Raw genomic sequence first — 15,480 nt, 5'->3', positions numbered from 1 at the left:
AATATGGATATATGGATATACCGGTAGATATATTATATAATATAAAAAAGGAGGAAAAACACTTTCTATCACTCAAAGATTTTGAGGACCCCCGAGGGGTCCCGGACCCCCTGTTGAAGACCCATGCCATACAGTACATTGTATGACAAGAAAGACAGCCCTGATAACTACTGTATGACACCAGAAAATCTTAGGATCAACTATCCATGTTATTTATTAATATCTTCTTGTCGCGATAATTTCCTTCTCTTTACTGCGAGTCATCCTGTGGCTCTATTGCATCTTTTGTTCCTGTAAACCCTTGAGACTTAACACATGGTTTAGGTTTTCTTTTTCTATAAATTATTCATTCTGCCTGTCTCTTCCTTCTCTTTTCTCTCCCATGTCCCAATTGAACTGGTTGCTAATTGCATAGGATGCTAATTTTAGATCATGATTAGATTCAATCATTGGATGAACAGTAATTTCCTGTTTTGAGAGACTGGTTGACTGCACATTTTAAAGAACGTTTTATTTAAAATTTTTAGCGGGCAGCTCTCCCTTATTTTATGCTGTTATAATTGATCAAATATAAAGAAAGTCAATTTTTAAATAGAATGAAAAGTATTAGTTCTAAGTTCAAGAATAATGTAATGCTATTAATAACAATTATTATTGCCATATTTTGATCAAACTTTTTCCTACACATACAGAGTATCTATCACTTGGTTGCTCTTAGGAATATCTTTATGAATATCCTTGCAGTTACTGAATGATATCTCAATCAATATTCAACCATATTGTTTTCAGTGTCTTCTGAAGAGGAGTGCAGTGGCTCCTCCTAGTGGTATCTTGGATAATCTGTGCTGGGAGACACCCATATCATCTGCTGACTCGCTGGAAATGAAATGGTCGGTCTACACCACAACAAAACACATGGCTGAGACCGCAAGGTTAGGGGAATACACACATTTCACACTTTAATGCAGGGGTCTTCAACAGGGGGTCCGGGACCCCTAGGGGGTCCTCAGAGTTACTACAGGGGGGCCGCCAAATCTTTGTGTGATAGGATCATGTTTTTACAGTAACCATTTGAACCCTAGCATTCCTATTCTGAGTGGAACATTAGCCAAAAATAGCAGATCTACAAGCTTACAACGCCTTGCGCTGTGAGTAGATCGGCTATTTTTGACAAAGAGGTTTGTGGAGGGAAAAGAAAAGCAGACTAAAGTATTTGACGTTCAAGTGGTTAAATGTCTGAAAACACACATTACTCCAACATGATGACAGTGCTGTCTAAGCTGTCTAAGAAATCTATGAACATTTTTCAATCTGCAACACAATTCTATACAATATGTAGTTGGGGGTCCCTGCTTCATCTCTCTCTCTCTCTCAGCTAAGGGGTCCCTGGCCTGAAAACGTTGAAGACCCCTGGTTTAATGTGTTTTTTTGCTGATCTGTCCCAGCTGCAATGCTAAAGCTCTGCATTCATGTCACCAGGTGAGGGTTTGAGCTGGGAGCGGTGAGTTGTAAGGTCCCCTGAATTGCATCACATGGAGGTCAAAGGACACCTGATCACATCCATGGGCTTGGGGGCTCCAGGTGAGTCACATTGCTTCTTCTTTTTTTTTTTCAGAAGCTTTGGCAACGTTCCGACATGAACATCTTGATTTAGTTTAGCACCAACGCCCTGTGGACAGACGCTGTTGTTTAGTGGTTTTGCCCGGACAAGCCCGAGATAGCCAGGACAAAGAATCAGTTTTGAGTTTCCTGGCAGTTGTTTTGAGATGATGAAAAAATACCTTGGGGAGCATCCAGCTGAAAGAAATAACTTATGTGTGTGAGGAGTGCTTGTTCTCATCTCATGCAGCCACAGCTGACAGATAATCTTATCAGATGACTGAGTGACTGTGAAACAGACATCATGTAGTTGAATACTGAATCACATTCACTGTAGAGCAGATTCCAAAATAATTTGTGGGGGTCCCCAGATGATTAGCTTAATGTCATTTTTCATTTAATGGTAAACAAACCAACACACAGTATATGTGTATACAGGGTTTCTGCACATTTATAACGTGACAATTTAAGGACTTTCAAAACTGTTTTAATACCAAACTGGTCAAACTGTCAAATATTAAGTAAGCAAGAGACGAACATTGTGAAAATAGCCGATCTACACCGCGAGGCGTTGTGAGCATGTAGATCTGCTATTTTCACAATATTTATCTGTGGAACCGAATTCCAAGTGCTTGTCAGAGTGGGGGTCCCCAGTTCATATTATGTTTATTTTGGGGGTCACAGCCTAAAAAGGTTTGAGAACCCCTGCTGTAGAAGAACACATGAAGCAGAAATATATACGTATATAAATTATTTTACCATACACAGTGAAACAAACAAATAAACATTTCCATTATTTCGGTGACATCCAGTGACCCGGACTACATTTTTAAACGATTTCTTTCCAGAGATGATTCATGGATGTCTTTTACTTGTGCAGATGTTCAAGGCTGCCAGGACAGCAAGCTGCAGGCAGAGCGTGTTGCGGCGCTCCAGGAGAGAAAGCAGGCCCTGGAAGCGCTCCTCAACAGCCGAGTGGGAGAGCTCAGACAAGTCTGCTTGCAGGAGGCGGTCAGTATTTGTCTGTTTATCTGTCTACAGGGCAGGGACTACACACACGTTGACGAACCCGACTTGGCGTGCTTATTGACATTTGTGTGTTTTGTATTGCGGTTTGCTTTCTTTGCAGTGTAGAGTAGACAAACAAAGGAATCTGATCTGAGACGCTGAGCGTGGCTGCTCATATTACCAATAGAAATACAGTACGGTATGTACTGTTGCGACTTGTTGGAAAGCAAAGTTATTGTCCAGCGCTTTATCAGTCAAAAGAGAAATGTGCTGAATGTCAGTGTTTGCGTGATTTCTCCAGAGGCCACGCCAGTAATACGTACAAGGCTGCAGCTGCCTCAGCTTTTCATTGACAGCTGTGTCACACATCCCTACTGTATGGTCCCACTCTGTCTGTCTCTGCACACGTTTAACTGTTCCCTGCTGTACAGTATAATGCAGCTAAATTGCAAACACGTGTTTGAGACTTTCAGTAACCCGTTTACGGGTATAATTAACACATTATGTAGCGTTTTTCAATACATAAAGGAATCTCAATTATAGGAAGATATAACCATATTCACATGGTACCGATAGGGCTGTCACAATTATTACATAACTGTCTAATCGCAATTATTTGAGGTAATCGCAATTATTTTGCATAATCGTCTTAATCGTTTCCATGTTGAGAAATGTTAAGATAGTTACAAACACTTTCAAAAAGTAGTGGAAATAGCAGATCTACAAGCTCACAACGCGTCGCGATGGGACGCGTTGTGAGCTTGTAGATCGGCTATTTCCACTATCAATGTTCTTTTTCAAGTATAAAATTGTCAAATATGTCAGTTATCTCTTTGTATACTTAAGTTATGTGTCATGATTGCCATGATGTGCAACTTCAAAGCCTAAAAGTCAAAGTCAAGTAATTGTCAACGACAAATACACAATGGACCAATCCCCAATCACATACACACCCATTGTAACAGTTACAATGGGTGTGTATGTGATTGGGGATTGGTCCATTAAATCGTTAATTGCAGTTATTTGACAATTAATCGCCATGTAAAATGTCATAATCTTGACAGCCCTAGGTACCGATCCCCCCCACTACCGTTAAGCAAAATGTCCACCTTGTGAGTATGTAAATGGTTGTCCTCGACAGGAGCTGACAGGGAAGCTACCACGTGCTTTTCCTCTGGAAACAGGAGAGAGACCCCCCGGGGTGCAGCGCAGGACGGGCCTGTCACCAAACACCAAGGCAGAGGTAAGAGTGAACTAGGGTCACTAGTGTAATGGCAGACAATATTCTCTAGGTGGTGATGGAAATACTTAAATGCAGGGGTCTTCAACGTTTTCAGGCCGAGGACCCCTTAGTTGAGAGAGAGATGAAGCAGGGACCCCCACAACCTTATCATATAGTTTCATTGTTTGACAGCACAATCATTAGTGTATTATGGATTCATGTAAATTTGTGTTCTCAGATATTTAACCACTCGAACCGTCAATACTTAATAAACTTGACCTTTCACTCTGTACTTAGTCTGCTCTTTTTCTCCTCCACACCAAACCTCTTATAGCCGACAATAGCCGATCTACAAGCTCACTGTGAGCTTGTAGATCTGCTATTTTTGGCTAAAGTTCTCAGAATATGGACGCTAGAGTTCAAGTGGTTAATATAAAAAAGGGGAAAAAAGGTTCTATCACTCAGTTTTGGAGGACCCCCTGTAGTAACTCTGAGGACCCCTTAGGGGTCCCGGACCCCCTGTTGAAGACCCCTGCTCTAGGTGGTGATGGAAATACTTTAATGTACATGATATCATGGGGAGAACACAGATCGGTGGTAGGGTAGTTCTTCTGCCAACGGGCATAGGGCTCAGACCGTACACTAGCGGCTACAAGGACACACTGAAGCACAGAATAGGCTGTACCAAAAACAATAGTTATCAGGCTTAGCGGAGACACCTTGTCCCCTGCAAGCTACCAAATATCATGTCATATCATATAATGTATTATTGCGACCGAAGGTCGCAGTTTAGTATGTGAAACGGCACATCATGTCTTCTGTCTGGACGTGTACAATTTTTTACGGTCTATGGGTTTGCCGCTCTGACATCACGCTCTGACATCACTGTGATGTCAGGGGAACCACTCTAACATGCCCATATATGGAGGCCACATTGGCCACATACCACACTAACAGAATCCATAGGCCAACGCAGTAACATGGCTTGCTGTTCTGCACAGGATGAATCTGGCCAGAGAAGACAGATGAAAGCCCTCTTCACTGGTGCTTTATACCGACATGCTGAATCAGACCGATATGTGGCGAACAGCAAGAGGACGGTCCACCGGGGGTGCCATACAGGTAAGACCACTTGAACCCTCTAGAGACCACTGGTTCCCAAACAGTTGGTCCATGGGCCATACCAGATGTCGCTCTCAGAAAGGTGGCAAAGGTTACTTAGCATTTTTGCCAGACCCATGAAATGGGTAGGCCTACATAAGCAAATGTCGGTCTGTCTGTCCGGGTTTTCTATATAAAGGGTATATATGATGATGACATGATGATGACATGCCTACAAAAGGCATGATGTCATAAATGATGATGACAGACAGGGGGTCTGGCACAACCAGGTTGACCTGGTCTAGTTTTTGCCAGACCCATGAAATGGGTAGGCCTACATAAGCAAATGTCGGTCTGTCCGGGTTTTCTATATAAAGGGTATATATGATGATGACATGATGATGACATGCCTACAAAAGGCATGATGTCATAAATGATGATGACAGACAGGGGGTCTGGCACAACCAGGTTGACCTGGTCTAGTTTATCTACAAGCTTACAACGTGTCGCTTCACGCCGCGTTGTGAGCTTGTAGATCTGCTGTTTTCACTAGTTTGGGTCCCAGGCAAAAGTCTAATTTCTCTTTTGGGTCACAAGCTAAAAGGTTTGGGAACCACTGGTCTAGAAATGGTAAACTGGACCTGAATTGTCTCTGTACTTGTACTTCTTTTTCTGTTTACACCAAATCTCTTTGCCAAAAATAACCGATCTACAAGCTCACAACGTGTCGCATTGATGATTGATGATTGGGCGGGAATTGGATTGGGCGGGCTGATATATACATTTTTAGGATATGATGATCCCACCTGTATGTGAACTCACTGAGTGTTCTGTTGTCTTCTAGAGGACACTGTAATGTCAGAAAGTACGAGCTCCATATCTGATTCAACGTCACATGAAAATGGTGAGTAAAGCCTTTCCTGAACCCAATCTATAATCTTCACATATTTCATAATATCTTGGTCTTGGTCTTCATAATTAATATTTCATCACTGTCAGACACCAATTATTAACTGGATGGTAGGTGCGATTAGGACTGAGTGTAATAGTGAATTGATTTTAAGTGCATAGTGGAATTCCTATGCGTATCCTTTGTACTATTTCAATATGTGCAGAAAGTACTATTTATTTATCTATATATTAAGGGTGCGTGCAACAATACATGTATTCGCATTGAACCGTTCAATACGAGGGTGTACCGAACCGAATGACCCTGTACCAAACAATACAATACAATACCACTCCACATCCACATTCCCCTGGAACCCCCTCAAGGACCCCCAGGGTTTCCTGCAGCACTTTACAGGCCAGGCGCCCCGCCCGGCCAGAAAACCCCCCCGCCCCCCCAAGGGAATTAAAAAAAAAAAAAAAAAAAAAATCTTTTTTCAAAAAAAAAATTTTTTTTCAAAAAAACTTTTTGGACCTCCAACAATGTACTAGGCATGATCGCGATCGCGAAATTGCATGTTTAACCCCCATACCAACCCTATCTTTCAAACATGGCAGCCATGTGAAGTTACTTGTGCCTCACTGGCAGGAGAGCAGAGCAGCGCATGCAGCTGCTTAATTGACGGTCGTTAACTTCTTTTGAGGCGAGCCTAGGTCAACTTGACAGTGACACAGCTGCACAGCGAGTCGTAGATTGCGTCGAGAGAGAGAGAGAGAGAGAGAGAGAGAGAGAGAGAGAGAGAGAGAGAGAGAGAGAGAGAGAGACCTCTTCTCATTTACTCACAACGAAGTAAAGTACAAATACCTGAAAATCTCCTTTGTACAGTATAAGTACAGTAGGCTACTTAAGTAAATCTACTTAGTTACTTTACACCAATGTTGTTGTTTTTTTACTGTGCTGTAGACTTCTATTTATATGGCACGAGTGCTGGTTGATTAACCTGGGGGAAAAAAAACAAGTTACACTGTCCTGTGAAAAACGTAGTTATTCAATGTTGAATAAATGTGGATGATAGCATGTAGTTGTGTTTTCCGTCATCATGGGCACATTCATGTGTTTTTTATAGGGCAAAAATAAGAATTAATATTAAAAATTAAATGAATTAATTACTCAAATTCATTAATTAATTATCAAAAAATTTCGGCGCACGCGCTTTGCGCGTGCGCCATGAGATCCCCCCTGGTCAAGACTTTTTCCTGCAGGAAACCCTGACCCCTACGGGTCTGCAGAGCCCACTTAGAGAACCACTACCCTAGAGGTTGGGTACCGTATTGTTCAAAGTTAAAACATACGTACCGGTAGTTATAAAAATAAAAAAACTGTCGGGCAGGTGAAGTTTGCTTTCAGGTTGCCCAACCGGGCAAGTGCTCATTTGAGAGTTTAAAACACAACACGAGATATCTGTCTAAACACCTGAACATGGCCAGCCCGCTGTCTTCTGGTCTGTGGAATGTAAAATAAGAGCACTGCTAACCTATAATGTGCTGTTTTTACTGTTGCTACACTTAATATAGAATAACAAGTGTGAAACCATAGACATATTCAATCATAGGTATTTGGATTTGGAGGTATGATTTTTTTTATTGCACAGCCCCAGAAAGTAAATAAATAATTTGTTAAATTGAGCTGTATTTAAAATCTTACCTATCATTTTATAATGGACAATTAATTTTCGGGCAAGTTGGCATGACCTTTGGTCAAGTAGAACATGACCTGTACTTGCCTGACAGGCAAGTGCCTCTGAAACCTTAGTGTCAGTCTCTGAAAAGTATCGGACCGCAACACCAAAATATCGAACCGAACCGAACCGTGAATTGTTTAAACCGTTGCACCCCTACTATCTATGCTGTTCTACCAACCAGTAGTTTACATTACATTGTACATAGAGTACGGACACAGAGTAATCCTGAATAGTTTCTACCATGTTCTGTTTATCTTTATATTACTAATTCAATAGGTGCTTTCAGTTTAGTGCACAAACGTCACCGAGACAAACTGTATGTGTATGGAAACCTGGCAATAAAATGTATTCTCATTCTGATTAATGTGTCTCGTGCTTGTGGGCGCGCGCGCGTGCGTGCGTGCGTGCGTGCGTGCGTGCGTGTGTGTGTGTGTGTGTGTGTGTGTGTGTGCACGCTGCGTCTCTTCTCTTGTGTCCTCCCAGAAGAATCCTCTCCCAGTGTGGTTGGTGATCAGCGCTCGCTGTCTCAACCTCGCCTCACCCTTGGTAGTCCTGACCACAGGATCAGCAGGAAGCTGTCACCGGTAGAGATCTACTATGAGATGAGGACACGCCGCAACTCTGTCACCAGCTCTGTTAGGTGCTGTTCCTCTTTCATGTCACACAATTTGGTGTTTGTGTGTAGGGCTGTTACGATTACGAAGACATTTTACATGCCGATTAATTGTCACTCAAATAATTGCGATTAACGATTTAATTGTGGTTTTGTCGTTGACAATTACATTTCTCTTTGGCTTGTAGGCTTTGAAGTTGCACATGGCAGATATGCCACATAACCTAAATATACAAAGAAGTTAAGGATATATTTGACAACTTTACACTTTAAAAAGAACATTGATAGTGGAAATAGCCTTCTGCTATTTCCACATTTTTTTAAATGTTTGAACATATATAAACATTTTTCAACATGTAAATGATTATGAGGATTATCACAAAATAATTGCGATTATGTCAAATAATTGCGATTATGTTAAATAATTGCGATTAGACGATTATGTAATAATTGTGACAGCCCTATTTGTGTGTGTGTGTGTGTGTGTGTGTGTGTGTGTGTGTGTGTGTGTGTGTGTGTGTGTGTGTGTGTGTGTGTGTCTATTTATACAGTAGGTGATGAATGATAGATACGACCTTGTCATGCCATGTCAGACATATTGAACGCCGTTTTTTTTTTACAGCCCGAGTCATTCTTTACCAAGGAGTGCATCTAACGTTGAAGGCAGAAGTGTTCCTGCCACTCCCATGCTGGCCCGAACTGCCCCCATCAGCGTCCTTGTCAGGTAATCTGCCTCTGACTCATGTAACACTCCCACAGCCACAGAACACAACTGTAGCTGTGGTGGAGGCTAGCACACAGTCAAATCCTCAGTGATCATTTAACTCTAGAGTGTACAAAACCGTTACATTTATGCACTCTCTGATTTACAAATAAAGTATATGAGATACCACTGAGGATTTCTTCTGTTCAGAATGGATGCATTATTTTACTGTACCGGTATAACAAAGATCATTGTGGTATTTAAATATGTTTTTTGGCATTCATCATCATCGATCATACAAACAACGTGATGTACAGATATTTCCAGTAGATTTTCTGCGAAATATAGTGTTGTGTTTTTAGCCCCGCTAGTGGCGGGGCTTGCGGATGGTGCAATGTTGAACACTTTGGTCCCAAACAAGGTATCTTGAAAACTACTGGCTGGATTGGCATGGAATGTGCTGTGCAGGATGAGCCCCACTGATATTGGTGACCCAATGACCTTTCTGCTATAGCGCCACTCTTAGACTGGTGATGACCTACAAGGTAATCAAGGGCATGGCACCCCTTACCTCCAGGACATGACCCACCCCTACTACCCTTTCCCGCACGCAAACTGCGCTTTCCCACCTGATCACTGTAACAACGCCCCCTTCTGTGTTGCACGCACACGAAACTGCCTCTCACATGAGTAGACCGCCTTAAATAACCAAATAACCAAAACCGTGCAATAGCAGAAGTCTCTCCTGGCACTGTTCATTTACTGTATATTATAAAAAATGCGTCACAAATATTACGATATTAAGGTTAGGTTTAGGCGTAGTTTTTGTCGCCCCCAAGGTGGACCACTTGGTGAGGCTGAGTGGTTCCGCTTCTCAAGCGCTCTTGAGCAACTAGAGGCACCGCCAAGCAAGTCGCCGTGCCAAAGCGCTGTTCGAGTTACGTATGTACAGATAGGGACAGAATCGAGCACTATTTTCCACCACGGAGGAAATCCGGCCAGTGCTATCCTCCTGGAATGTGACGCAGTGACTACTAGGACCGAAGCAGTTCAGTGTGCGTCACAGAAGGAGGAGTTGCCAAGGTACAGCGATCGGGTGGGAAAGGGCTGGTCGCTTCCCGCACACTTAGATCAGGTAACACAGGACGTCTGTCCCTCCCTTATATGACACCCAGGCAAACGCTCCATGCGTCCTAGCTATGGAATGATCTCCCCCCTATAAGTCAGGACTGCACTTCCCATTTTCCGCCACTGTCTGCCTCTTCAGACTCCGCCTCACCCCCCTAGCACTCATTTATCCTTATCACTTGTTGCCTATTTTGATAGATATATATATATCACACATGTTATGTACGATATGAATTTTATTTAGATAGCATTTAGACAGATGTGAGGTTCTATGTCTACCTGATACCCTAGTTACTTTGTAGCACTTAATTGATGTGTGTATGTATGTATGTGATCAATTACCCTGTTATTTGTTGACTAGGGTTCATGCCACTTACTCTGCAATTTGTAACTTAAGTCGCTTTGAATAAATCGCATCTGCTAAATGCCAAAATTGTAATTGTAAATTGTAGACAACAATTTCAAATTGCACACAAGATAGTCTTGTTGGTGGAGTGCCATGGAATCTGCTGAGCGCATCCATGCTTCCCGGAAGATGAACCCTTGTGATTCTGGTGACCCCATGACCCCATGGCCAAAATATTGTATTATTATTATTATTATATCTCAAAGGTTTTTTTGAGATATCACCTTTTCTTTAAAGCTTCTTTGCTGCTATTTACACTATGTGTTAATCCTTCAGTGAATATACAATGTCTGGCTTAATCAATGGTCGCCATGGTTTCTCTCCTACTAAGACGTCTCTCTCTTTCAGATCGGACCCATCGGGGGGCAACGTGCTGAAGCAGTGGTCCGGCAGCCTGGATGTACCGCACATGGTCCCCTTGGCACAGGAGGGCTCCGCCTCTGACAGACGAAGCTGCCCTTACAGCTCCCGCGCCAGGCGCAGCAACAGTTCGGAGGCCCTGCTGGATCGCTCCAGCCTACCTGATGATCCGGCCCCCAGGAACGGGATGCCCTCGAGGGGCGGCCCCTACAAGAGCTCAGAGACTCTGACAGATGGCAAACTGCGGCACATTCACCTGGGCAGCCCCGAGAGACACATGGATGGCTCAGTGGAGCAGGGGAAGATGCGTCTGTCTGTGGGCGGCAGAGGGGCAGGGGGAGGCTACAATGAACTGTTGATGGATTACATCTGGGGGAAACAACAGAGGATGCAGGTGCAGCATCAGCTGTACCAGTCCACGGGCAGGATCTGGCAGGAAGTGTCCTCTCCCCATACCGCCACGGTGGTGCCACCACACGCCAACGGCTTCTCTCACTCCCAGGTGCACCTCCCCAGCGCTGCACCCCCTTACAGCCCCATGGTGATCCGAGGGTCGCAGGCTGAGCCGCGGAGGGTGAAAGTCACCAGAACCAAATCCTGTGGGCCGTTCATTCCCTTGCAGCAGCAACACCAGCAGGACGCAATCTTGCTGTCAGCTTACGAGGCTCCCCTTCCGGCGTCAGACACCACCACGTCCTCCATACCGAACTTGCACCCCTACCAGACCGAGCTGTCTGGTACTTCCTTCAACCGCAGGCCCCCGCAGTACTCTCTCCCCACCCCAGAAGACTCCACGCGGAGCCTGCACAAAGCCCTGGCACTGGAGGGTCTGAGGGACTGGTATTTGAGGAACGCCTTGGGTTACCCTCCTGCTGCCGCAAAGGGCCAGGAAGCAGGGATCTCTCGCCTCTCGCATCCCCATCCCCTGGTGCACCAGTCTCAGTCTGTCCAGGGTGAACTCCACAGAGCTCAGATTCCCCAATCCGCCAGCTTCCATGGTCACCCACTGCATGGAAGGTGAGCATTTCTCTGCTGCTTTAATTGATTATCTATCACCTGTTTGCCTGTGGGAGAGGGTCACAGTAAATACAAATCACCATAGCCAAAACATTGTAACCAAAATATCTCTGCTGTTGGGCCGAAACCTCCTAACTCCAAAATATTCATTTTCGGGAAAATGAGCTCAAGTGGAGTTAGGAGGTTTTGACCGAAGTGCTTTTTACTACTTTTCATTTGTTTCAATATTATTTTAACCAACACACAGACGTAAAGGGTGTTCAATAGCACAAATTTATGAAAAAAAGAGAGGGCCAATCGGGTGGAGTTAGCTGGTTTGGCAGAAAGTGTGGAGGTTTTGTCCCAAGCACTTTTTACTACTTTCCATTGGTTCAATATTATTTTAACCAACACTTTTAAAGGGTGTTCAATTACCCTGATTTATGCCAAAGAAAAAAGAAACTCAAAAATGGAGTTAAGAGGTTTTGGCCAGACAGTGACAATATATTATTTAAAGGTGTTCTGTTTAGAATTGTCTACTTTATTTGTTTTCTATCGACTGTAATGTTGTGTCTTTCTCTGTAACAGGTCAATGGAGTTCTCTCTCTACCAGGAGCCTCCTCATACGCAGAATCAAGATGTGACCCCAAAGGAAGCTAGTGCAGACCCTGGCACTCTGGTCTGAAGTAGCATTACACATGCACGCACACACACACACACACACGCACGCATGCGCGCACGCACGCACGCGCGCACGCACGCACACACACACACACACACACACACACACATACACACACGCAGACACACACACACACGCAAACTGATATAACGTGACCTCAAAAGCAAAACGATACATTGAAACCTCAGAAGAGAGAGAAAGAAGACTGAAATGAATAAAACTGTAGCTGTATATTCTGAAAAGCCTCTGCGAGTTCCCTCGATTTAAGTGGTTATGAACATAGATACAATACGATTATGAGTATTTATGCTGGATTTATGGCTAGCTCTTCTTGGAGAATCGAATAACATTACAGATCTACTGTATCTTCATATACCATATCGTATTATTGTAAAAAAGAAAAGAAAAACCTCCCCCTCCCTCGTTACTCCTGACAAATCTCCCAAGGTATACTTTTTTACAGAATATATAATGCTCTAAATTACTATTTTGTATCTTCTGAGATATAAAGAAGAATTATATTAAAAGAGGTAATTTATTGCTCATTAGTCTTGTGATATACAAAAATGTTATTTGAATTCATATGTCATTTAAAAACTATTTAGACATGCCAGTGAATGTGTGTTTGTAAACTAATATATAGACCGCAAATATACTGTATGTTTTAGTCTTCATCTGCCATTAATTTGCCAGTGATATGTATTTTCCATGTTTGTTATACAAAAGGGGCCATGAACTTTAGTTTTTGGAGTAGCGGATGGGAGTGCCTACGTGTTTGAATAAACAAAAACTAAACCTTTGTTTGGAATAAAAAACAAAACGTTAAAGTGCTTTCTAATCACTTGTGATGCTAGCATTAAGCCTTTTTAAGCTTACCCTTCAATCAAAAGATAAAAACAGGTCATGATGTCACAAAATGAGGGTAGTTGGTATGATGTCACTTGTTGCAAATTCCCCTTTTTTGGAGTCAAAATGTCTTGTCCTGTGTTCTGACATGAAAGAGTAATTAGACCTTTAGAATACTTGATGGCTGTTATAAAACCTACCGTAGTTCATTGCTGTGTGCCACCTTGAGTAGCTTCAACTCAGTTATTCCACATTCGCTTGTGGAGAATTTGTCAGCGTCATGCAGAGCACTTTATGAACATCTAAAGCCTTAATACCCCGAGAAATTGTCACCAAGCGGGAGGATTTGGACATGGAAGGGGGTTAGACAGGGTAACGAGTTTGAATAAGGAAAGGGTAGCTGTGTGTCTTGGTAATGACTGCTGATAGTCTACTCTACCTGACTGATTATGTGTATATAGATTGCTTTGATGAGTTTCAAGCTAATATTGCATTGTCATAATAATGAACCATATACACTAACCAAAATAGGAAATATGTAGTCATAATCCCCTGAAGTATAAAGTGCAACGACAGAACGACTATTTAATTGTTTTAAATTGGACAATATTGTGAATAGAATAGGGCTACTGGAGGGCTGACTGATGTATGTATGAGCTGGTCTCATGCCTGACCATTGAAAAGAAGTTCATCCTGTCTGATGTTGACATTTTATGGATTTATTCTTTAAGACATTTTATGAGCTAAGTTGTTGCGTCTCTGTATTTTTTCTTTTTCACAACAGCCACTATGTGTAAAACATATTTTGGAATTCGTGAGCAGAGTTTTGATCATTCTGAATTATGAACACTGATCAAATCTAAAGTAAGAAAGGTAACTTCAAGGATAGAATACTGAAAATAACAGTGTGTTCTGTGTACTACATGAATTGTTGTGAAAACTGAATGAAGCATTAATATTTTTTCAGCCATGTTTTGTCGACTGAAAACCGAATGAAGCATTGATATTTCTTCAGACTTGTTTTGGCTGTTTAGCTTACTTTGTCTTGGACTGAAGTGAATGTCATTTTTAAGTCTCAAATGATAATGTTTTTTTCTTTTCTCTCTTTTTTATTTTTTACTTGATTAATTGTAGCACACCATGGAGTGATTGTTCAACCACATATTGTTTCACATTCTATATCGTTGTTGTTGGGTGGAAACCTTGTATGTCCAAAACCGTTTGTTTTGTATCTATCATTTGTAAAATGATTTAAACTAGTGAAAACAGCCGATCTACAAGCACACAACGCCTCGCACTGTGCTTGTAGATCTGCAGTTTTCACTACTTTTGTGCGACGGCCTTGTATGGTGAAGCAGGGCTTTACTTGGTGAAAAAAACATACACGTTTGAAACTTGGAGATACAAGGTTTCTGCCCGACAGTGATGATATAGTGTGGTGGATCTATACTACAGTGGTTTTCATTTCATAACTGTACAAATGGAACCATCCGCACACTCAGAGTTACAGACCTGTGAGGGTCCATTTGGAACCCCCTCAAGGAACCCTGGGGGTCCCTGGACCCCTACTTTGAGAACCATTGTTCTACTACATATTGTTTCCACATTCTTTCATCATCATAGTGTGGTTCTTTCAGCTGGTGAAACCTGAAATCAATGACCAAACTGCTGTGCACTGGGGGGGTCTTACAGTAAATGTATTTTTCATAAAATGTACGCTGTAAGTTGGAAATAAATATAAATTTAGCTCTAAAGCAAATCTATTCAAACTATATTGTATATTTATGAAACCTATAACGTTTTTTAGCTATGTAGCTTATTCCGACCAGCAAGAAAGTTGGTACCATGTGGTAAAAGCATTTCATTTCAAAGTATGCATTGTATTAATTGTTGGTCTTTTTAGTTATTCAAGCCCGTGGCTGTTCTCTCATGTCCCTCCTTATTTTGTTCTTTTTTTTTCTCTCTTCAACATTAAGCCTATGAAATGAGGGTCTATAGGCTGTAATAGGGCTGCCCTATATGTATGAGATGGTGCATTCATTTTATTAAATAAAGTGTCATGTTGAAATAATATTGAGCTGTAATTAATTCATACACAGAACATTTATCACCCCACCCCCCTTCTCTCTGTTTTTTCTTATTTTTTTCTTCTTCTAATAATCATGAGATGTGGAGAGTAAAATGTT

General features: G+C 42.2%; 1 protein-coding gene across 1 annotated transcript; it reads left to right on the top strand.

Annotated features, from left to right (window-relative positions):
• Positions 1-847: 847 nt before the first annotated feature.
• On the top strand, positions 848-15,279 carry ccdc120b (coiled-coil domain containing 120b). Its single transcript, XM_080728980.1, has 10 exons — positions 848-932; positions 1,480-1,581; positions 2,480-2,610; positions 3,749-3,850; positions 4,831-4,951; positions 5,775-5,834; positions 8,044-8,200; positions 8,796-8,897; positions 10,759-11,787; positions 12,355-15,279. The coding sequence occupies exons 2-10, from the start codon at positions 1,533-1,535 to the stop codon at positions 12,449-12,451; spliced, it is 1,848 nt and encodes a 615-aa protein (XP_080585106.1). The 5' UTR covers positions 848-932; positions 1,480-1,532; the 3' UTR covers positions 12,452-15,279.
• The last annotated feature ends 201 nt before the right edge of the window (positions 15,280-15,480 follow it).

The sequence above is a fragment of the Nannobrachium achirus genome (genome assembly GCF_963921795.1).
Source record: "Nannobrachium achirus genome assembly, chromosome: 6".
Lineage (NCBI taxonomy): Eukaryota > Metazoa > Chordata > Actinopteri > Myctophiformes > Myctophidae > Nannobrachium > Nannobrachium achirus.
Note: the sequence above shows the minus strand (reverse complement) of the source record. Positions and strands in the feature narration are given on the sequence as shown.